The sequence below is a fragment of the Ambystoma mexicanum genome, chromosome 2p (assembly GCF_040938575.1).
Source record: "Ambystoma mexicanum isolate Mex_15411 chromosome 2p, UKY_AmexF1_1, whole genome shotgun sequence".
In the NCBI taxonomy this organism is placed as follows: domain Eukaryota; kingdom Metazoa; phylum Chordata; class Amphibia; order Caudata; family Ambystomatidae; genus Ambystoma; species Ambystoma mexicanum.
The window spans coordinates 344,298,594-344,321,427 of NC_090923.1; the positions used below are offsets into that span (position 1 = coordinate 344,298,594).

A 22,834-nucleotide genomic window follows, 5' to 3' on the forward strand; every position below is an offset into this window, starting at 1 on the left:
CTACAGTGTTGTCTGCAAACCTGAGGATTTTGATGTTCTTATATCGGATGTTCGCATGTGTCTCTCTTCCCTCAATATCTATTTGTGATCCCTGTAGTTAAAAGAACAGACACATACGAGATTAGTTTACATACCTTTCCCATTGCTAAGTAATCCAGGCCATCAGAGCAATTAAAGACAACACACTGCACAGCAAGCGCCTTGGCTAAATCTTTTGTGGTCTCCGTTTTCCCGGTACCAGCGGGGCCCTCCGGTGCTCCACCAAGATTTAAGTAAAAGGCTCCAATCTGCCAAAGTGAAATAATGTAGAATGATAAACGCATTGCTACCTTACCAAAGTTTTAGAATAACACAATACTAGATAATCCAGCTATCTTTACTATTTGATACAATATGTGACAACACTATAAACATCAATTCAAACTGATTTATCAACAAAATATGTAGCAACGAAACCATGAAGCATATGCCTTCATGTAAAATAAGTGCATAGACATTTCAATATTGTTAGGCAGAATCCTGTGCAGTTCCCGAGTAAGGCAGTATATAGAGTATACACAATAGGGCTAAAAACACAGTAGAGCAAACAAACACTGACCAGAGCTTTGTATAATAAGTATATAATTATTTATTTAAAAACACACTTTAGGCAATATCCTAGCACTCTAAATCAAAAGCAAGTTAAAACACAGTCAGGTAAAGTATAAACACCTCCCTTGATAACTATTAGACAAGTCAGAGTTAAAACATCACTATTTGTTAAAACAGATGTGAGTGCGTAACCTAGATGGCACTCCAATAGTTAAGCTAAAGGGAGAGAAAAAAGGCAGAGCATAAAAATAAAACAATTCCCAACACTTTTCTAAGTCCAAAGCAAGTCAGTGAAGGCAGTATACACTGTAGAGCCAAAGTTCATAGGCCAGGCCCACTTTAAATGGAGCAAAGCGAAATGTGACCAGGATCACACGGTTTACAATGCACTAAAAAGTCTTTGCAGGATGTTCAGAAGAGGTTGTGGCGATTCAAGAAGGTAAAGTTAGAAGGTCTGGGGCCAACCCAGTTGGAAAGCCAAGGATTTAAGGGTCACCTTGGGCAAACCGAAGAAAGGGAGGCCAGGCAGGACACAGTACCTTAAATAGAGAGGAAGCTCCAGCGGTGGCATTTGTTCCTGGCAGTGCTTGCAGTTCATTGTTTCGACCAGGGGAAGAGAGGGTCTCGTCGAGGAGGAAAGGTGGAGTCGTTGCACTGCACAGGGATGAAACCAGCTTCGGAGTTCATCGGTAAAAGGTGCGTTCCTTTAATTTGCGGTCAAAGTGGTGAAGCTTGACTATTTGACCGCCGGGGTGCTTGGCACGGGCGATTCGACCAAGAGACGTCTTTGGAAGGCGAAAGGGCGAACTGGTTGGTCCCACCAGCTCAGTGGAAGAAGACTCGTCCAGCAGAAGATCTTCTCTTGTCGTTGGGAAAGTGGTGAGTTCTTTGCAGCAGGGCTCCACTGGTGGTGTCGTCTTTGCAGATGACTCAGCTTCTTCCCTCTTCGGATTCTTAGGTCTAGTGGCGACTTCTGAAGTTCCAGTCACAAAGGCCCTGCTTTTATGCAGAAAAACCCCCATTCAACAGCCTAGCTGTCACTCATCCATGCTAAGTGGTGAGCCGGGCGGCTCACCACTGGCCCAATCAGAACAGAGTGCGACTTGAGTTGCTAAGGCAACGCAGTCCAGGGTGCCAATTCCCCTCCCCACCCATCCTGTGGGACCCAGACAGTGTGGCACCATTTGGAGGGATTCTGTGGAGAAGCCCGCCAAAAAGTGGAACAAAGGGCTCGACTGAGTTACAGAGACGGACACAAATGCCTTTTTAGAAAAGAGTTCTGGCAAAAAGACCCAACCGTGAATTTAATATTAAATAAATAAACCGGCGGTATCTTTAACATTGCACCAAAAAGTGGTGCGTTTAAAATCAATGGGAAAATCCTATAGGAAATATTCCGGTGGAATATTTCGCGTGGTAACCACTGCCACCAGCCAGAAACTCAACAAGGAGGGACTGGACAGTGCCCACTTGAAAACAGACCCAGGGGCAATATAATTAACCCCTTCCAGTATTTCCACAATATGATGGTTTGTACTGGTTTTGTTCACAATTTAAGACTAGTAAAGTCAATGGTGACTTTACATGCCCTGGGAGACAGTAGTCAGTCCCAGGGTATGGAGTCTATGTTTGGGGGTCACTATGACACCCCTGTGTTACTGCACTGAGGGTGCTGTGTAACATACACAAAAAACAGATGATACCCTATGGAGTAAAATACCCCATAGCCCAAAATCACACAAATAGTCAGAGACATATCTATAGTCAGAGACATATCTCAAATCATGCCTAAGAGTGGGAGTAAAAGAGTCTCACTCTTAGCAGGTGAAAAAAACAAACGTCAAAAATCCAGCAAAGCTGCTGGGGGACTTACTAGGTTTGGGAAATTAGCCTTATAAGAGAATTCTCCCTAACAAATATTTAGACCCAATAACATAGATGAAACTGTAAAGCATTGTTACAACACAAATAGTACATTATAATGTTTAATAGCAACTGGCACTTGTCGTTACCATCATAGAATTGTTTTAAAAGGTGCTCATTCATACTCAAAGGGGGGGTGGGGCCCACCTACCAACTGCAAGAGTAAAGAAGGGGGATGATGGGGACAGCTACATAGGAAATGACATGGGTATTCTAAGCCAAAGGTCACAGGCTACAGGCTAAGTACAAAGGGCTTCACCGGGAACAGCAGGGGGTAATAATGCATTGGGTGTACACACAATACTAGATACTGTCCTATGTTTAGTAAAAACAAAGGAAATGACAAAAATAGCCTCATCATAAACACACATAGTGGGAAATCCCTCAGGACGGGCTGGACCTGGGAAACCTCGATCTAAACCACATGACCAATACGACATGGATATGAAAAGGGGGGTGGGATTCAAGCTGCTCATTACGAGAAAGCCAACATAACTAAAATGGGGTGACGTAATTACAGGGCGGTCAGCCAAACTAGCCGTATCATGGCAACGAGGAGGGTGGCTCTGTACCAGTGTGCTGGTCACATGACCCCCGATGCCCATTAGCAGGTGGCTGTGGGAACGGAACACTGGACGGGGTGGCGTTCCTGGGAGGACCAATCAGACGGCATGTTCTTGAGCTCTGACAAGGTGGCCAGCCTCCAAAGTATCTACTATAGAGTTTGCAAAGGTCATTATCCAACAGGTATCATGTGAATGTCCCCTTTCCCCATCAGCTGCAGGGTGTCTCGGGTTCCATTCTCAATGGTGCTGACCAATGACAGTGAGTGAAAGTTCTGGCGGTCAGCACAAATGTTTCTTCAATAATAACAAATTGTTCCAGTGTGGGATGTTAATAAATGTGGTACCACATGGGGAGGGATTGTAATGGGAAACTGTTAAACTGTTTGCTTAAATTACGCTTCACTAATAAACGTCAACTTCGAGGAGGTGATGTCAATGAACCGACAGAATCCCTGGGAAACATGGAAAAAGTGAACTTTTGCAACTTGCAAGTGTTTTGGTGTATGTCCAAACATTGTATTCCTTGGTATAAAATTACTGTTCGTATTCCATTCAATGTCAGTCTTTCGATCGGAGCCTATTCACTGTTCTGTTTGATTTGTGCTCACCCAGCTGTAATAAACAGCACTGCTTCTTGCCCGGTGCTTGCTCTACTTTTTAAGTACGTGGTTTTTATTATGTTCTAATTGGTGGACCCCTTACTACAGAACAAACACTATAGCTCCAAATATAAAGTATCTTAAACTGCTCTTATCTAGCCCAATGTATACATTTTGTGTAATCAAGATATTTTTGACATATTCAAGTATACAGAAAATTCAAACATGCACTAACAAATGTATACACCCTTACAGGTGCATCTCCTTCTGTACTCGTAGCTCCCAACAAGTTGTTCTAAATATTAAATTACCCATTTCTGCAAGAAAAACTAAGGACAAGCCATAAAATGTCTTTTCATCAATGTCCTAGCTTTACATCTTAAATGTTGTCTTTGTTGTACCTTTTAACAACTCTCCCCAGATTACAAGAATCTAGTTGCACTGTCCAGCAAAATACATGTTAATATTTTGTTAATCGAAAGTCCCCCCAGTTTGCCAACAAATCATCTACTGTGGGAACATGCAGGGACTGCCCGTTGTCCACAATACTGAGCTTTTCAACTAGCAATACTATAGTAATTATTTCATTATTCTTTGGGCATATAGGATAAGATCTTCTCCAATTTTCTGCTAGGAGGTACACTCTTTGAGGGTACGGTAACCAACTTGAATGTTGAAATGTCCCACATGAATAAGATGGTCCTCTCCCAATATCTTCAGTTTGAGAGAGGACACCTGCACCTCCTCAAACTCTCCACAAATTATGCTATTTATTAAGCTTCTTGGTGTGTGATCCTGGAAGAAAAAGGGATAGGGAAGCAGAAGGTTTGTGGGAGAAGAGAGCCAGCATTGATGGGTGGAGAGTGAAAGTACCCATTTCCTTTGAGCCTGTAGATTTCTAAGAGGTTCTCGGTGCCAACATTTGCAATCTTTGAATATCCAGAGGAGAGTACCAGGTGTCAGTAGAAATCATTTATTTGCTGCCAGTAGAGATATGCCCAGAATCTGGGTTGTCTGGAAGATGTGGGTAGTATGCATGGTAGGAGGTAGATATGTTGCAGAGGTTAATGTTAAAGGACATTTGTACCGCACACCATAACCACTGTAGTGGTCCCCTGGCGGCTCTGAAAAAAGGGGAGGAGAGGGGGTGGGTTAGTGGGAATAAGCTGGAAAAGTGCAAGAGAGCAGTGATGTGCTGTTGGCAGCCTCAGCCTAGTGGGTCCGTTGGCTGGGCTTGGGGTGTTTTATGGTCCGTAGTGGTCGTGTGCTGTTGTGCAAGTCTATGTGTGGTTTGTTTTGTTGTTGCATTGTTGTGAGGTTTGTGCGGATTGCTGCTTTTTAGGCTTGTGGTTGTGTTTGGTTATAGTTTGAGAGGTGTATGCAGAGGGATGGAATTGTTAGTTGGTTGGTTAGTTGGCATTGCTGTCCTTGCAATTGTGGGATTCCATCTAGGTGCGGTACATGCTAACAGTCACATTTCTGTCTAGATGCGACGCAAGCTAGGGTTCAGAATCCTGAGTGTAGTGCATGCCAACAGTCACATTTCTATCTAGTTTCGACGCAAGCTAGGTTCAGAATTCTAAGTGTGGTGCATGCTAGGAATCACATATGCTAACAATCACATTTCTGAAATTCCATCTAGGTGTGGCATATGCTCTAGATTTGGCGCAAACTAAACTTGAGAAATTCCATCTAAGTTTAGCTCATGCTAGCAATCACATTTCTGTCTAGATTTGGCGCAGACTAGACTTGAGAGTTTGTCTAGGTGTGGCATATGCTAACAATCACATTTCTATCTAGATGGCGCGTAAGCTAAAGTTCAGAATTCCATACTAGAGTGGCACATGCTAACAGTCATATTTCTGTCTAGATGCGACGCAAGCTAGGGTTCAGAATCCTGAGTGTGGTGCATGCTAAGAATCACATTTTTATCTAGATGCGACGCAAGCTAGGTACAGAATTCTAAGTGTGGTGCATGCTAAGAATCACATTTCTATCTAGATGCGACGCAAGCTAGGTTCAGAATTCTAAGTGTGGTGCATGCTAAGAATCACATTTTTATCTAGATGCGACGCAAGCTAGGTTCAGAATTCTAAGTGTGGTGCATGCTAAGAATCACATATGTTAACAATCACATTTTTGAAATTCCATCTAGGTGTGGCATATGCTAACAGTCATATTTCTGTCTAGATTTGGTGCAGACTAAACTTGAGAGTTCGTCTAGGTGTGGCGCATGCTAACAGTCACATTTCTGTCTAGATGCGATGCAAGCTAGGTTCATAATTCTAAGTGTGGTGCATGCTAACCATCACATTTCCATCTGGATGCCGCGTAAGCTAAAGTTCAGAATTCTATACTAGAGTGGCACATGCTAACAGTCACATTTCTGTCTAGATGCGACGCAAGCTAGGTTCAGAATTCTAAGTGTGGTGCATGCTAAGAGTCACATATGCTAATAATCACATTTCTGAAATTCCATCTAGGTGTGGCATATGCTAGATTTGGCACAGACTAAACTTGAGAAATTGCATCTAAGTGTGGCTTATGCTAGCAATCACATTTGTGTCTAGATTGGCGCAAGCTAGTCTTTGTGGTTCTCTCGGGGTATGGTACTAGTTAACATTATACTGCAGGCAGTGTTTGCTGTCCAGCCATAAATAGGTTTAGGCTGGTGGTCACATATCTCTCTAATAATGCATGGTGTAGGTCTGTAGCAGTCTAGGCCATTCAAAGGTAAGTTAGAGTGGCAGGGGCTTTATGGAGTAGAGTAACTGCTCTACCCCCCACCCATGCCAGCACTTACAGTTTTGTCGGTGTCTGGTGGCTTCATTGGCTTTCCCTGCGGACACCTGCAGACCCTCTCTGGAGCCGCCTCTGTTGGAGCCGCCCTAGGCCTTGAGGCCCTTAGCCACAGGGGCTGCTGGGCAGAGGGTTGCCCTAGGAAGTCCAGTTAAGAGCAGCGGTCAGACCTATCAGAATGCAGGGACGGGCTGGGAGGCGGGAGGAGGGAGAGAGGCCAGCAGAGAGGCAGTGGGGAACGGGGCTGCAGAAAGGGCCAGGGGGCCCAAACCACGGACCAAATTCGTGGAAACAAAGGCCCAGGGGGGTTAGCAGTAGGCCCAAACTCACCTGCTCCGTCTGAATAAATGATGCGAGCAGGGAGCCGCCTCGATGGTAGCATGGCAAAGGAAGATTTTTGTAGCCTATCGGGGTTAGGGGGTGGGTTAGGAGGCGGGAGGAGGGAGGGAGGCCAGCAGAGAGGCAGTGGGGAACGGGGCTGCAGGCAGGGCCAGGGGGCCCAAACCACGGACCAAATTCGTGGAAAACAAAGGCCCAGGGGGGTCAGCAGTAGGCCCAAACTCACCTGCTCCATCTGAATAAATGATGCGAGCAGGTGGTCCTTCATAGGAGGGCAGTGGTAAAATGTGGTGCAACATCCTGTGTAGTGCAATGGCATAGATCCATTGCACTGATATTGATAGGTTGAACGGGTACTAGTTCAGGCATTTTCCAGTTTAACATATGGATGCACAGATTTAGAACAAGCAATGATAAAAAATAAAACAGCGACAGACTAGTAATGATGTGCTCTTATTCCCCATAGCCTGCTAGTGCAACAGAGACACGTTGTGCTGGTTAAGAAATTGCACATTTATTTATTGAGCCAGAATAAAGAATCTTCTGGTCCATATGATATGATATATGATATGATACCATGTGGACTTTATAACGTGCCTGTACACAAGTGTTCCTAGGCAGGACAAGACAAGGAGGGGGAAACAAGGGAGGACAAAATAACGATCTTACTAGGCCTTGTGTCATTCAGATCGTGCAAGTGCACGATCTGGGGAAGGGGAGAAGTGCCAGGGGGCGATGAAGAGGGAACTGCAGTTAACTCACAAGTGCAGCCAGAGGGTGGCTCATAAGTGCAGAGCGAAGGGACTGTAGGGTTGCAGATACAGACCTTTAAATGCTGGGGAGTCCGAGGCAGTGCAAAGCAAATGGACATGCAGGAGCCTGGGCCCGAGTTCAGAGGGTGATCAGTGCATGGAGCAGTCAGGTGCATCAGCAGGGGAGAGGAAGTGGGAGAGAAAGAGAGAAAGCAGAAGCAAAGGGGAGGCCTTGAGTTGCTTCCAGAACCACAGATGGTTCTGCTCAAGTTTGAGAGGCAACAAGGCTGTTCAGATAGATAGATATGCCCCCAACTCTCTGCTTGGAGAAGTGTTTGACCCTCAGAGAGTTGGAGATGGATGAGCCGAGAGCTCGTGAAGGAAGATGTTTTGGAAGAGAAAGTTGGAGGTAGAGCGGTCCCAGGCCCCAGAAAGCCTTGTGGACAATGCGGAGCGCCGGGAGAGTGTCCCAGTCTGCCCTGAATCATTTGCTGAGAGGAGCTGCTGCAACGTTGTTCTGTGATTTTGGGCTTGTTTAACAATGGCCCTTTAATTTAAAGACTCCTTGTTGACTCCACCTTAAAAGGTGTTCATGGGTGCAGATTTCCGTGAGAGAGTCCCAGTCTGCCCCAGTCCGCAACGGCAGCGAGGAGCGAAGGAGCACACTAACAATGGCAGCATCTGGTCCGCAGACGCGGCTGAAAACACTACACGCACGCCGCCACTTAAACTTCGGCTCACCCCCTCCCATGGAAGGACTGTTCGAGGTAAGTGGGCTTAACTCAACTGTGAAAATAACTCACTGCCCATTGTCAACAAACGGCGCAGGAGAAGCTGCAAGGTCTTGACTCTAATGTATCGATCCTGAGCGCGCTTCAAAAGGCCGAATTCATACACACAGCAAAGGCAGCGAACGAAGCATTCATAAATAACAATAATAATGACAACACTTCGTGTGAGGCCTTGGCACACGCTGCAGATGCTGCAACAACCAGCTGAGAAACACAGGTTGGCGAAATCGCTAACACTGTCGAGATTGATTCTGTTCATTTTCAGTCACCGTTCGATGTAACTGACACCAAACTTTTAGAAATACAAATCCCACAAGCCCTTTCTGACCACAGTGTTTTCACATTTGTTCCCCCTTGACAATGACGATGCCATCCACAGGACGTCACAAGCCTGTTGGATGTGGAGCAGGAACGAATGGTGATTTAGATTCACTGCCAGTCCAAGATTCAACTCGTATGGCGAATGTCAATAGATGGCAGGTAAAGCTGAACAGGGAAAACAAAACGGCTTTGATGAAGGAAAGTAACGAGTTCATGAAGCTCGACCCATCTGTTCCAAAATTAACGGTGCGACAAAGGGAAGTGACACTTGGAAAGGGTGGGTCCCGCATGTTGAAACTACAGCTGGCCAGCAAAGTCACACGCCCAGTGGAGTTAATCCATCTGATGAGCTATGTAGTAGCGACACTCCACACACGCCAGACTCACGTTCCAACTCAATGCCAGTAGTTGAAAGATGTCCCTCCTCAAGCAAATTAAAAATGCAGGAGAAGAATGCTCTTAATAAAATACAAAAAAAACTGGTTGCTTTGCAAACGGACTGGAAATTGATTTTGATGGTCGCGAAGCTCGCCCGACCGCACGTTTGCAAGCGGATTACCAGCACATCAAAGACAAGCTCATCAATAGTTTCGTCAATTCGTCCATTGAAAGAACGATAACTACAGAGACATATACTTCCATGTGTGAAGAACCGGGAAGTGAATTTCAGCTCCCAATGCAAGAAATGCCTTCTGAACGAACAAGCACGCCCCACCTGAAAGCCCCTCCTTTATCAACAAAAAGTGGTTCCAGCATTAATCTACGGAGGTGAAAATGCCTTAGGATGTTTGCATGAGCTTTGGAAAACCCTTGAAAACATCTTTTGGGTTAGAGTGTTACAACTACCTCAGGGAACTTCAACCGCCTGCATCCGATATGAATTAGGGTTAATATCTATGCATGCTAGAGTTTGCTGGAACATCCTATGCCTCTTTAGGAAATGTAAAGTTGTGAACCCAGCTCTTCAGTTTGAAATACTAAATCCCTACAAAGAGACAGTTGGTTCGACCTTAGAAATGTGGATGGAATACTGCCACGAGATAATGGAATCCTATGACATCAAACTAACCACACACACTTTTAGAGAATCCGACTGTAGCAAAAAAAAGAGTGTGGTCATGGGATTGGCATCGAACTTGTGAACTTAGATCAATCTGCCGACTAATGGCTGACGTTCCAGGAGAAGCGAGGGAATATGGCAATTTACAGGACTACCTAGCCAAATTTCCGGATGCGCTTTCAAGATCTTAATGCTTGAGATTCAGACTGAATCTAATAAACACTAAAGAACGCCAAGATCTACTTAATGGGAGAACAATCTCATCCTGTCGTTTTTGCAAATCGGCTAACGAAACACTGAAACATCGAACGCTGTTTTGCCCATATCTACGTACTTTGAGATCCCGGGCCTTTGGGTCGATATTTGAGAAATTCTATACACTAAGTGCGGACGATTGGTGGCATCGGATGTTTTAGGGAACAGACCAAAAACGTATGTTTGCCTTAGTGGTGTTTCTTAAGGACCTAGAATTAAGGCTAAAAGAATCCGGAACATCTACTCAAATAACTGTAAACTGTTTTTCAACCTCCAAAGACCCTAAGTCACTCTCGTTGGATCAAGCTCAATAGGTTCTGGTGGATGTCTTTTAGGATCGGTACTATAAACTGCAATATTTTCGGAGAGGCTGGGATGTCTTGATGAACTTCTTACTCAATTTGGACAGTGCTTCAGTGCGTGTACTGTTCTTTTCTGTCTCTTTTCATGTTTTTGATTTGGTTTTCTTTTAAAGGTTTGTAAAAACCGTAGTATTAAAAAAAAAAAAGAAAGCCCCTTCTACTCTCAAAAAAGCAGTTGGGCTGCCCACAAAGAAAAGGACAGAAAATGTGTTGCAAAACCTGGATCTGCAGGTCACAAAAAATAAACAACTCAGTTCAAAACAGCCGACCATACATAAAAGCAGTCAAGCATCTTTGAAAGCCCAGCAAAACCAAGAAAACAAATTGGAGTATAACAAAGCTTATTTATCGGTAGCAGCTGGCATTCAAATGCATAATAACGTCCTGACTGCAACATCTTTAGCGCTTATTCCATTCGTGAAACTATATGAAACCTTGAGTGAATCCATGAAAGAAAAAAGCACTCAGCTGATGAACCTAAATGCAAAAATGTAAAATATTGAACACACAAATGACATGCTGCAATACAGATTAGAACAAGAAGCTGAGCGCTCTATTCAATGGCAGCACCGACTTGGAGACCTCGCTACTCGAGATCAAACAGATAAGGCTGATTTAATGGACGCCATTCTTGAATGTATGAAATGGCTTCGCAACTTCGATTGTTATAGGTCACAGAGTTTGAATGCGACTTCAAGACCGTCGCAAGTTAAGCAAGGCATGCCAACGACGGTGGGAAACCCTACAGACATTACACAATTGGTCTTGAATAAAGAAGCAGAAGGCGCTACAGCTAAAGATAAGCCTGGCACTGCACACCGTGAAATGGCCATTGCTGGTCCCTTAGATTCCTTGTTGCCAAAGGTGGTCTCAACGGAACCAAAATGTTTACAGCCACAGGAACTTGTAAATAAAACGGAGTTAATTAATTACCATTGGAATTTTCACCAGAACAGCAAAAACCTTACCAGCCAAAGAGGTTCCACCTAGAACGCAGCACGTTGCAAGGTCAACGAAATACCACGAAAAGTCAGCTAAAAACAAATCCAGTAAAGACAAAACAATTCGTAAAGACCTTATCAACCCCATAAAAACCTGGGCTATTCAATCGGAATCCAGGAAAACAGACAGCTGGTCGATCACAAAAAACTACGCAGAAGCAAGTAATTAACCCAAATAAACGGGCAAGGCTTGAGTCTAAGGATTGTTCGGCTGGTTCGGTCAATCGTTCAGTTGACCTTTGTGACCCGTCAACATATTCCATTGAGGCCATGAAGAAAATATGTCTATGAAGCACCCAGGAGAGACTAGTCAGACCGCGGCACAGGTAACACAACAAACCGACAATCACACGGTTCATCTTGAAAACAATCTGCTGAAGATAAAAACAGGTGTTAAAAGGTCCATTGCTCTTCAGGGCGGCAGTCCAAGAAAAAACATTACTCAGCAACACATAACAGCTCCTGTAGCTGTCTGACAGAAACAAAATGTTAAGAACCTCAATCCAAAAACGGCAACAGCCCAATGGCAAAAACACATACAGAATAATCCAAGGAATCCACCTGTGCAGAAAAGTGAAATGAGGGCAAATACTTAGAAGATTCGAGTTGAAAATATCTTTCCTGATGGAAATGAAGTCAACTTAAATAGAAGTAAGGAACAAGTTACTTACCTGTAACTGTTGTTCTCCAGCATGGGTCAGGCATGGATTCACATGCTCATGAATATTCCCCGTCGTCAGGCTGGGAATCCTCGGTAGGTAAAAATCAGTATCAGTTTTGTTTCTGATCGGTCTTTCTTAGTAGTAACCAATCACTGGTCTCTGGGTCATATTGCCCCCAGCCAATGACTGCCCTTTCCCTAAGCCCTGCCCCTGGCAGCCATCCTCAGATTTGGTAGCACGTAAAGTGGCAGTATGACCAAGTGAAGAGCCGCAGAGGGGTAGGCAGGATGGTTCGCATGTGAATCCATGCCAGACCCATGCTGGAGAACAACAGTTACAGGTAAGTAACTTGTTCCTTCTCCAGCATGGGGGTCTGGCATGGATTCACATGCTCATGAATATAAGAATACATAGCAGTACACACTTGCACAACCATGGGAGGTGGCAAGGCTCAACATTAAGCATTACATAAAACTCAACATTAAGCATCCCTTACCTCCTCACCAGGCTCACCTTTAGCGAACAGGTTGCGCAGCACTGCCTGGCCGACTCTGGACTCCTCCCTGGAATCCCGGTCGACGCAGTAGAATCTCATGAAGGTGTGCCTCGACCTCCACGTAGCAGCCCTGCAGATGTCCAGCAGGGGCACACCAGACAAGAACCGTGGTAGCAGCGATCGCTCTGGTCGAATGGGCTCTCGGACGGCCGGGCAACGGTCGGTTTCCCAACCGATGACAGTGCATGATGCAGCCGGAGAGTCATCTGGAAATGGAAGCCTTCGAGAGAGCCTTCCCTTGGTTCACAGGTCCAAAGTTCACAAATAGCTGTGATGTCTTCTGAAAACTCTTCGTTCACGTAGAACTTCAGCTCTCTAGCTACATCCAGCGAGTGCAAAGTCCTCTCGGCCGGAGATGAAGGCGACGGGAAAAAGACTGGTAACACCAAGGGCTCGTTGAGATGGAAGTCCGATGGCACCTTGGGCATGAAGGAGGGGTGCGTCCTCAGCACCACCCTCGTCTCGTGGAAAGTCAAGTATGGAGGCTTGCAGGAAAGGGCCTGAATCTCTCCCACGCGTCGTGCAGAGTGCATGGCCACAAGAAACGCTGTCTTCCACAACAGGAACTTCAACGGAGCCGAATGCAAGGGCTCGAATGGCGGGCCCATGAGCCTGGTCAGCACAACGTTGAGCTCCCATGCCAGGGCTGGAGCCTTCACCGGCGGGAACGAACAGAACAGTCCTTTCATAAACTCCTTCACCAGGCGATGAGACCACAGGGATGACCGTCCTGCAGTACTGGTGTATCGGGAAATCGATGCCGATGTATCTTGATGGAAGCGTGCGCTAGTCCAGCTTTGGCCAGCGACAGCAAGTACAGTAGCACTTGAGGGGCTGTAATCCGTAGAGGGTTAATCATCTGTGCACGGCACCAGACAGAGAACCTCTTCCACTTGTGTCCGTAGAACTTGAGAGTTAAGGATGCCCTGGCCTTTGCAAGAACCTCTCTGCGGTCAGCCGGGATATGGTACCCTCCAAACTCTAGTGCTGCAGGAGCCAGGCCTGCAAGTTCAGCGACTCTGGGTCGTGATGAAGAATGGCGCCTTCTTCTCTGGAGAGAAGATCTGCGTCCGTCGACAGTTTGACTGGTGGGGACGCTGACAAGTCCAGAAGGTCCGGGAACCATATCTGTCTCAGCCACCTCGGTGCGACGAGGATCATCCTGCACCGGGACCTCTTGAGTTGGTTGATGAGCCTGAGCAGCAACGGCAATGGCGGGAACGCATACAGGAACAGGCCGTCCTAGGGGAATGAGAAAGCATCGCCTATGCTCCTCGGCTGGGGGAACCTGCTGGCGAACCTCTGGCACTTGGAGTTCGTCGCCGTCGCTAACAGGTCGATCTGGGGTTTGCCCCATCGCCGGAAGAGATGATCCACTTGATCTTGGCGTAGTTCCCACTCGTGGCACGAGCGCAGCTCCCTGCTGAGAGAGTCGGCAATGGTGTTTTTTATCCCTGCCAGATGAAAAGGTACCAGAAACATCCCCTGGGCAACGGCCCAGTGCCACAGATCCTGGGCTTCCTTGGACAGGGCAGGGGATCTGGTTCCTCCCTGCTTCCGGATGTAAAACATTGTGGTGGTGTTGTCGGTGAAGATCCTCACCACCTTGCCCTTGAGCGACGGGAGGAATGACTTGAGGGCCCAGAACACTGCTCGGAGCTCCAGTATGTTGATGTGGAGCGGCCTCTCCTCCGGGAGCCACAGGCCGCTCGCGTGAAGATCTCCGGTGTGTGCTCCCCACCCCTACAGAGAGGCATCTGTCGTCACCGTCACCTGGTATGCTGGGGTCTGAAAATCCGTGCCCGCGGCGAGATGCGCGCGGGTGCTCCACCATCGAATTGCATGGCGGAATGCTTCGTTGAGCGAGATCTTGTCCTCGAAGCTGTCGGAAGCCTGCACAGGCGCACCAGATAGATGCAAGAGGACATCATCCCGAGAAGGGACTTGATGGACCTCACTCTGGTCACGTCCGTGGCCAGCAGACCCGTACCTTGCCCAGGATGGCCTGCATTCTTTCCTCCAACAGCGAGGCCAACTGCGCTACTGTATTAAGCTTGGCTCCCAGAAACAGCGCGACCTGCGACGGAACCAGGTAGGATTTGGGGAAGTTGATGGAGAATCCCAGGTCCGTGAGCAGTCGGACGGTCTTTGCTGTGTGTTCAACGGCGAGTTCCCTTGTCCCTGCTCGGATGAGCCAGTCGTCCAGATAGGGGTAGACGTGGATCCCCTGCAGGCGCAGCCGTGCCACCACTGCCACAACTGGTGCTAGGCACTTGGTGAACAACCTGGGTGCTGACTTCAATCCAAATGGGCGGGCCTTGAACTAGTAGTGCCGCCCTTGGACTACGAACCTGAGAAAATTTCGGTGTCCATTTAGGATGGGGATGTGAAAGTACGCATCCTCCAAATCCAAAGACGATAGGAAGTCGCCCTTCTCCAGCTGGCCCAGCACGTGCTGGAGGGTGACCATCCGGAACTTCTGTGCATTGATGTATTTGTTTAGCCGACGCAAGTCCAGGATGGGACGCCAACCTCCTGTCTTCTTTCTGACGAGGACGTATCTTGAGTATACTCCCCGGAGCCTCTTTGGGACGAGCTCGACGGCTCCTTTTTTGAGCATCGCCCTTACCTCTAACAGTAGTTGAGGGATGTGGTTTTCCCTCCTGGCCACGGGAGGAATTCGGGGGCACTGCTTTAGAAATTCCAGAGTGTGCCTGTGGGCCAGGGCATCCAGCACCCAACGGTCGGTGGAGATGGACTTCCACATGCTGACGAACCTTGTCAGCCGGCCTCCCACTGGGGTGCTTCGGTGGGGGCCCGATGCGACGGCCGGTTCAGTCTTGCTTGGAAGCAGCCTTGCCGCCCTGGCCTCCCTGGCGACGACGGCGAGATCCACCGGACTTGCCTCGTCCCCTGTAGGCTTCTTGCGACGAGGAGCGGGCCGCCTGACAGTAGGTCGAGGAGCCGCCGCCGAATCCTTTGGAGGCACCTTTCTTGCCTCTCGAGTTCCGAAAGGGCGGCCGCCGCTGCTAAAGGACTCCCAAGGCCCAAGCTGTCTCCGTGTCGGTTTTGATGGCCTGCAGCGACTCATCCACAGTCTTTCCAAACAGATTGTTCCCGTCGAAGGGCATGTCCAAAACCTTGGCTTGCAGGTCTTGGTGGAAATCCGTCGCCTTGAGCCACCCCCGCCGTCGAAGGCAAACGCCGTTGCCCAACTGGTGGAAACCGGTGTCGGCAATGTCCGTGGCCACAGTTATGGCGTGGTCCGATGCCACCTCACCCTCCTGTAAGATCGCCAGGGCCTCTGACCTCTTGTCCGGGAGGAAATCCAACAGGGGGGCGATCTTGTACCACAATTCCCAGTTGTAGCGGGCCATAATCGCTAGGGCGTTGGCCACCTTAATCGGCGTCGCTGCCCAAGAGATGACTCGTCCCATGGCGTCCAGCTTCTTTCCCTCACCGTCCGGTGGGGAAGTTGAGGATGAAGCCGATGCCAGATGTCATCCAGCAACGGCACCACAAGGACAGTCTTCCTTTTGGCCTTGCGCCTTTGGTAGAGGAAGCCTTCCTTCTTCTCCTCAGGGCAGAGTTGAAAAAGCTCAGATGCCCTGGCAATCATGGCGTGGAAGAGCCAATCTCGTCGGGTGGGGACACCCAAGGAATCGGAGACGGGAGGCCAGTCCCGTCGTCACCGCCGTCGTCATCCGTCCCCGTCGTGGCCGTGTCCGTTCCCGTGTCGTCCCTCGGGATCTGGTAAGGCGACAAAGGCTGCGAAGGCCGTGAGGGCAGAAGGGGCACTGGATGAATTCTCCTCCTTTTGTTCGGAGGGCTTCCCGACGGACCCGGTACAGTTGGGTCGTCTGTCGCGGGCAGTCTCGTCCTTATCTCTGTGCACAAGGCTTGGATTGCCGTCAAAATGGCCGCTGAGTTGTCCTGAGGCTCGGGTTGCGACGGGCGTGCCGGGAGCGACGGTTGTTCCTCCACGGGAACCTTGTCGTCGTTGCCACCCTCGCTCTCGTCGTCCCCCTCCTCGGGATTCCTCCCGTGGGGCTGTGCCTCTTCCAAATTCTCGGCCAGTTCCTCCTCGGAGGTTGTGTCTGTGTCAGCCACCGCCCCCCCTCTTTTTCCACCGGGGTCTTCACGGGGGTCTTATCGATGGGCCTAAAAGAGGATTCCCTCCGCTGAGGCGGGGAAACTCTGGGCCCCAAGGTCGCCTCCACTGGGATAGCCTCCACAGGCTTCGCCAGGGCCGCAGCGACTCCCTCGATAGAGGCCTTAGCCGGGTGAATCAAGGCCTTCACCACCTTGGGCGCGCTTGAGGCCTTCACCTTAGGGGGAGGGTCACCGCCTCGCTCCCCCTCGGCCGGTTCCTCCGAGATCGACCGGGGCCCCTCCAGAAGCTTAGCCGGGTTCTCAGATTTTCTCTTCCCCGAGCCAGAGCGTTGGCTCGCGGTTGATGGCGTCGGTGAAGGTGACTGTTCGGCGCTCCCGGTGCCCGTGGACTCGCGGTGCTTTGCCTTCTGTTGAGCCCCCGTCGCCGGGGCGCCCTCACAGGTCTTAGAAGACCACCCGGACTCCTTCTTCTTCTTCTTTTCACCTGCTGGGCTCTTGCCTTCCAGCCAGTTGGAGAGACGGGTCCAGCGATCCCTCACCGTCCGATCCGACATGTTGAAGCAAAATGCACAGTCCTTCTCCACGTGTGTTTTATCCTCGTGGAGGCAGTAAAGGCATTTCGAATGCTCGTCCTCCTTAAACCCATTTTGTAGGTTGCATCCCTGGCAGATCCTGAACAGTTTTCTGGGAGTCGAGCTTCGCTTCTCCTGGGCCATGTTGTTCTCGTCCACGAGGTAGGCCTCAGAAACTTCTGGAATCCTCCAAGAAGCATAACTTGATGATAACCTCACCCTTGAGGGGCATAGATAAATCCGAAATGGGTCCCCGTTGATCGGAAGTAGAAACGGTGGAGCTTGAGGCTCGATTATTCCAAAACATGAGATAAATCTCTTTGAAAAAGCGCAAAACGCAGTAAAAGCTTGAGAGCTATTGCACGAGGACTCCCAACACTTGAGCGTGCGGTACAAATCTGAGGATGGCTGCCAGGGGCGGGGCTTAGGGAGAGGGCAGTCATTGGCTGGGAGCAGTATGACCCAGAGACCAGTGATTGGTTACTACTAAGAAAGACAGATCAGAAACGAAACTGATACTGATTTTTTCCTTACCAAGGATTCCCAGCCTGACGACGGGGAGTATTCATGAGCATGTGAATCCATGCCAGACCCCATGCTGGAGAATGTGAAGTCTTCTACACAACATCCCCTCTTTACGTACAATCAAGTCTGAGGATATTGTGATTGTGGAATGCATAACGGAAGATTGCTCAGACCAAATATTTTTACATATAAGGTCTCAGGCCGTGGAAAGCACGCTGATGGCAGCAAAAGATGAGCTTCTATCCTATGGCTTTGACTTATTTATTGAGAAAGCTTGCCCAAGAGCTGAAGAAAACAAATCTACGTTATCACACGGTAATGGATCAGCAAATGAGAATAGACGAGACGTCCTGAAGAAATTGCTCAACATAAAGGGATTGCTGCCACAAGACGATTCCAACCAATCAGTGCATAAGACAAACACACTTGTTGGCAATTATGAAAAGATCCATTGTGCTTAACCATCACAGCCTATCAGCGAGGTTCCATGTGTTTTGATATCATGAAACACACAAGGTTTTAAGCACCTGTTTGAGAATGTTCCTGTATTCTTGGGAAACAATTTTGCCGTACGCCTTCAGGAAACTTGGCTACGGGAGGCGCCCTCGCGTGATGGATATACAATCTTGATATATCTGGCAGAGGAAAAACAAGCTTGGACATCCATATTCTGGCCTATTAACAATAAGGGGAAGGGCTGGGAAATAATACACTCTCAAAATCCAAACCTCTTTGTGCAAGGATCGGTGCTGCGGCTGACAAATGGCAATATTGACAAATCAAAACATCTTTTATTGATAAACACATACTGGAACTCATAATTTATTACAACATCTCGATATATTCATTCAATTATCACCTTAATCGATGCCTGCTTATCAAAATTCATAGATCTTGCAGTAATACTCTGTAGTGATTTGAATTTTTCCTGGTTCGACGGAGATATAGATTATGATTATCCAATCACAGGGCTCCCTCATACTAACCTTCGTAGTGGTTATCAGTTGAAAACGGCATTAAATGCACGTAACTGCGAGATGCTGAACGGCAACGCGAAAGGAGACATACTGTCATATTACACATGGCATCGCAATTCAAGCAACAAAATTAAAGATTACATTTGGATTTCAACACCAATGTGGCCGAAAATCGAGCAGCTTAAAATTCATGAAACATCAAGTAGCGATCACTGTGTATTGGTGATGACATGGTTGTTGTCTTCCGTGGTTCCAGGTGAAAAATACATTGTGCCGGTGGTTATTAATCAAGGCTCTAAGAGATTAAAAGTAAATGATTTTCACATCAACATACTAAGACAAAGGGCCTCATTACGAGTCCGGCAGTAACCGGGCGGTAAAACTGCCTGGTTACCTCCGGACTCGTATTACCATTCTGCCTCCGTGACTCCTGGAAATACCAGGGCATTACGACCCTGGTGTCCCAGGAATTCCAGAGGCAGAATTCGGTAAATCCCCATTCCCATTGAGTCCCACAGGACTCAATGGGAATGGGGAAGTGGAAACACCGGCACCATCTCGTGATGGTGCTGGTGTTTCCACGTCCACCTGCAGGCGGGCGGTGTTAAACCCGCCAGGTCAGACCTGGCGGGAACATCACCTCCCGCCTGCAGGAGTCAGGATCGGGCGGTCCGGAATTAACAGTGGCTGCGGGTTTACCGCCACTGTTATTTCCGGACCGCCCGACCTGTAATGAGGCCCAAAATCTGCATCTTTGTCACCAACCAGAAAAATCAATTATGAACCATTGTTATCGCTCTTCAAACGGAAGCCCGAGATACAAAGAAAATCTTGTGCAAAAAGAAGTATATGTTCAGTGCCACTGTAAGCATACAGGAGAAAGCACTTCATAAGGATATCCGATAACTGAAAAGGAACCTGTGCACAAATTGCAAACAAGCCATCATGCAGCGCACAACAAAATATCACAATTGGCTTAAATCTTTTACATTGATTAGAGATCAGCAACGCGCTGAACAAATGCTAAAGATGGTCATGCGTCACAACAAAGAAATATGGAGAATCAAACACCCGGGCAGTAAACCAAGAAGCTAAGCTTTCAAATGTAATTTCGATTTCGATATGGCAACAACACTATAGTAAGGTCTTCAACACCGATATCATAGCTCAATTCAACCCGGTTCTAAACACGCCCGATCAATGGGATGTAAATGAATCTCTTGAAGACATCATACTCGCCATTAAACAGCTGAAAAATTCTAGAGCAGCAGGCCATGATGGACTAACGTGATGCTGAAAGCAAAAAAAGAGCTATGGCCAAAATTAATTAAAGACCTCTTCAGCCAAATTGCAACATCAATGCTGCTCCCACGCTCTTGGTGAACAGCGATAATAATCCCGATATTTAAGAAGGGCAGTCGGGACGACTCAACCAATTATCATCCGATCGCCCTTCTCGATATCATCGGAAAGATCTTTGCGACATTTCTACAGCGAAAGTTGACATCGTGGGCAAAAAATTCTCATATTATGGACTGCCTGCAAACCGGCTTTACCAAAAATGTGCGCACTGAAGTAAATTTGGTCATATTGAATTTGCTAAAGTTAGAAGTCATGAAAAAGAAGCAAAAACTTTTTCTGGCTTTTGTTGACATGAAGCAAGCCTTTGATACCATAAATCGAGAAAAACTGTAGACAAAGCTGATTGACTGGTCCTGTCCGCTGTCTTTGCTTTATCCCCTGATGGCATTGCATGAGCACACAAGCATCCAAGTGCGGATTAATGAAAGAGGAGAACTGAACGATGACATCGAGACAAATAAGGGCGTTAAACACGGGCGTCTCCTGGCTGCGTTCCTTTTCAAGTTGTTAATCTCTGACGTTTCTGTTGCTTTAGGGAAAGCACATTGTTTCCCCCCCAAACTCAATGGACACTTGATTAGCTGGGCAATTTATTCGGATGATATTGTCTTGGTCGATTCCACTCAGATCGGCCTCCAAAGACTAATATCAAAATTGCAGCAATATTTATTGGAAAATGATCTTGAAATAAACATAGGCAAGACTAAGATCATGTCAATAGGTGGAATGAAGAAAAAAAGAGAAGAGCTTGGCATGTTGCTGGAAACAAAATCGATCAAGTTTCAGTAATCTGCTACCTAGGTATACAATTCAATACTTCCATCAGAGAATGGGATTGGGCATCGGATTTGAAACATCATATGATTTTGTTTTCGCTCCAGGGAGCTAAGCTACATGCTGAGTATGGCAAATTCACATTAAGACCAGTCCTGACCTACACCCAGAAGGTAATTACATTTGGTGTGGTAGCAGGGTGGAATCTAAGCCATCAACTATGGTCCTCCTTAGAAGGCCAATTTTGGAGGCGAGTTCTCAGATTACTTTCAAATGTTTCGACTATTTCAATAAGACATGAACTTGGTCTTGACTCCATCTATGGGTCTGTTCTATGGAGATCAATCGCTGCCCTAAGGAAAATGCACCTAAGCGAGCCAGCACCTGCATATATATCGGATCCTAGCACCATCAAAAATGAATCCACACTCTGGTATCCTACTGACATGGGCAACAAAAATAATGAATATTTTGGTTTGTGCCGGAATAAAATGGGATACAGTGATGTCTCTCCCACAAATAGCGAAGAAAAAACAAAGAATATGGAATTGGATACAATATAAAGATCTACGGTCCAATCTAGCAAGCTCATTATATACAGGAGTAGCAGCCAATAGTCTTGATCGCCTACCAAAATATCTTTCCAAATTTCCTTTAAGATTACATCGCAATCAATTTCTAAGGCTGAGCCTAAACGCCTATAAAAACAAAGAGATGCTGTGGATCAAACATGTTAAAGAAACCATCGACAAATCATTGCAGATTCTGCGGCACATCGGTCGAGTCTCTAAAACATCTGATCTCTGAATGCTCGACATTAACTGCCACAAGATCCCTGTATTTGGGAAAATATGCTCCTTCTAATGGAAACAGACAACTGGTGGTTTCAGATGCTTTCGAGCAATCATGTCCTATTAACACGATTCTGGTAAATTATTCTGTTACCTATCTAAAAGTATATCATGATTTGAGAGAACCTAAATTCTCTTTTATGCCCTCCTCAAGATCTGATTGTCTGGCTCTATCAGATACATGGATTTGACATATGTTGATGAAGGAAATTCGAAATGATGGAGATGCGATGCAACTAATGGTCATTTGTAATTAGAGTTTGTATAAACTATATGTTACAATAATAAAATAATAAAAAAATGCAGAGCGTCTTGAAGTTGATCCTTGCAGCTACAGCGAGCCAGTGAAGAGATTTCAGAGCTGGAGAGATACGATCCCTTGGCTTGAGGTCAATGACAAGTCTTGCAGTCCTGTTCTGGATAAGTTGTAAAGATCGAAGAGTAGAGGCAGGAAGATTTAGAAAGATGCTTTTACAATAGTACAGCCTAGAGAGGACCAGAGCTCTGGAGACAGTGAGCTTCTGGGGAAAAGTGAGAAAAGGAAGAATACCTCTGAGGAGGTGCAGCTGATAGTTTGACTTCTTAGAGACGTCAGAGATGTGAGGAGAGAAGAAGAGGGTGGAGTCGAAGATGACGCCACGGTTCTTAGCCTCACAGGAGGAGTCCCAGAGTGGGTGGCCAGAGAGCGAGAGGAAAGGAGGGAGCAGGTGTCCCAATGAGGAGGATCTCAGTCTTACTGGCATTAAGGCAGGGATCACTGGCAGCACACCATTCCTGAATTGCAGCCAGAAGTCTGGTTTGAGCAAAGAATATTAAAAATTGGAGCAGAAAGTAGCAATGCTGTGGAAAAGAGGTGCAAGGGTAGTGGTTGAAGAGCCATATAAGAAGAACACTTCAGAAAACATGTGAGCGTGTTCCATGCCAAGGTTGATAAACTATCTAAATGAGTGTAAAATAGAGTATGAACTAGATACAAATAGGACATATGTATATCATTATAGAAATAAAAATCCAAATTATAGACCTGATAAATGAAGACCAGCAAAAGTTTAAAACTTAAGGACAGACTGTAGAAGTAAGAGC

General features: G+C 47.0%; 1 protein-coding gene across 1 annotated transcript in view; it reads right to left on the reverse strand.

Annotated features, from left to right (window-relative positions):
- The window catches only part of DNAH12 (dynein axonemal heavy chain 12), a 3,791,933-nt gene that overhangs the window by 2,522,360 nt on the left and 1,246,739 nt on the right, over positions 1–22,834 (reverse strand). The window contains exon 26 of the mRNA XM_069643677.1: positions 135–287. Coding sequence (XP_069499778.1) covers positions 135–287 — 153 coding nt within the window. The remainder of the gene's footprint in view (positions 1–134; positions 288–22,834) is intronic.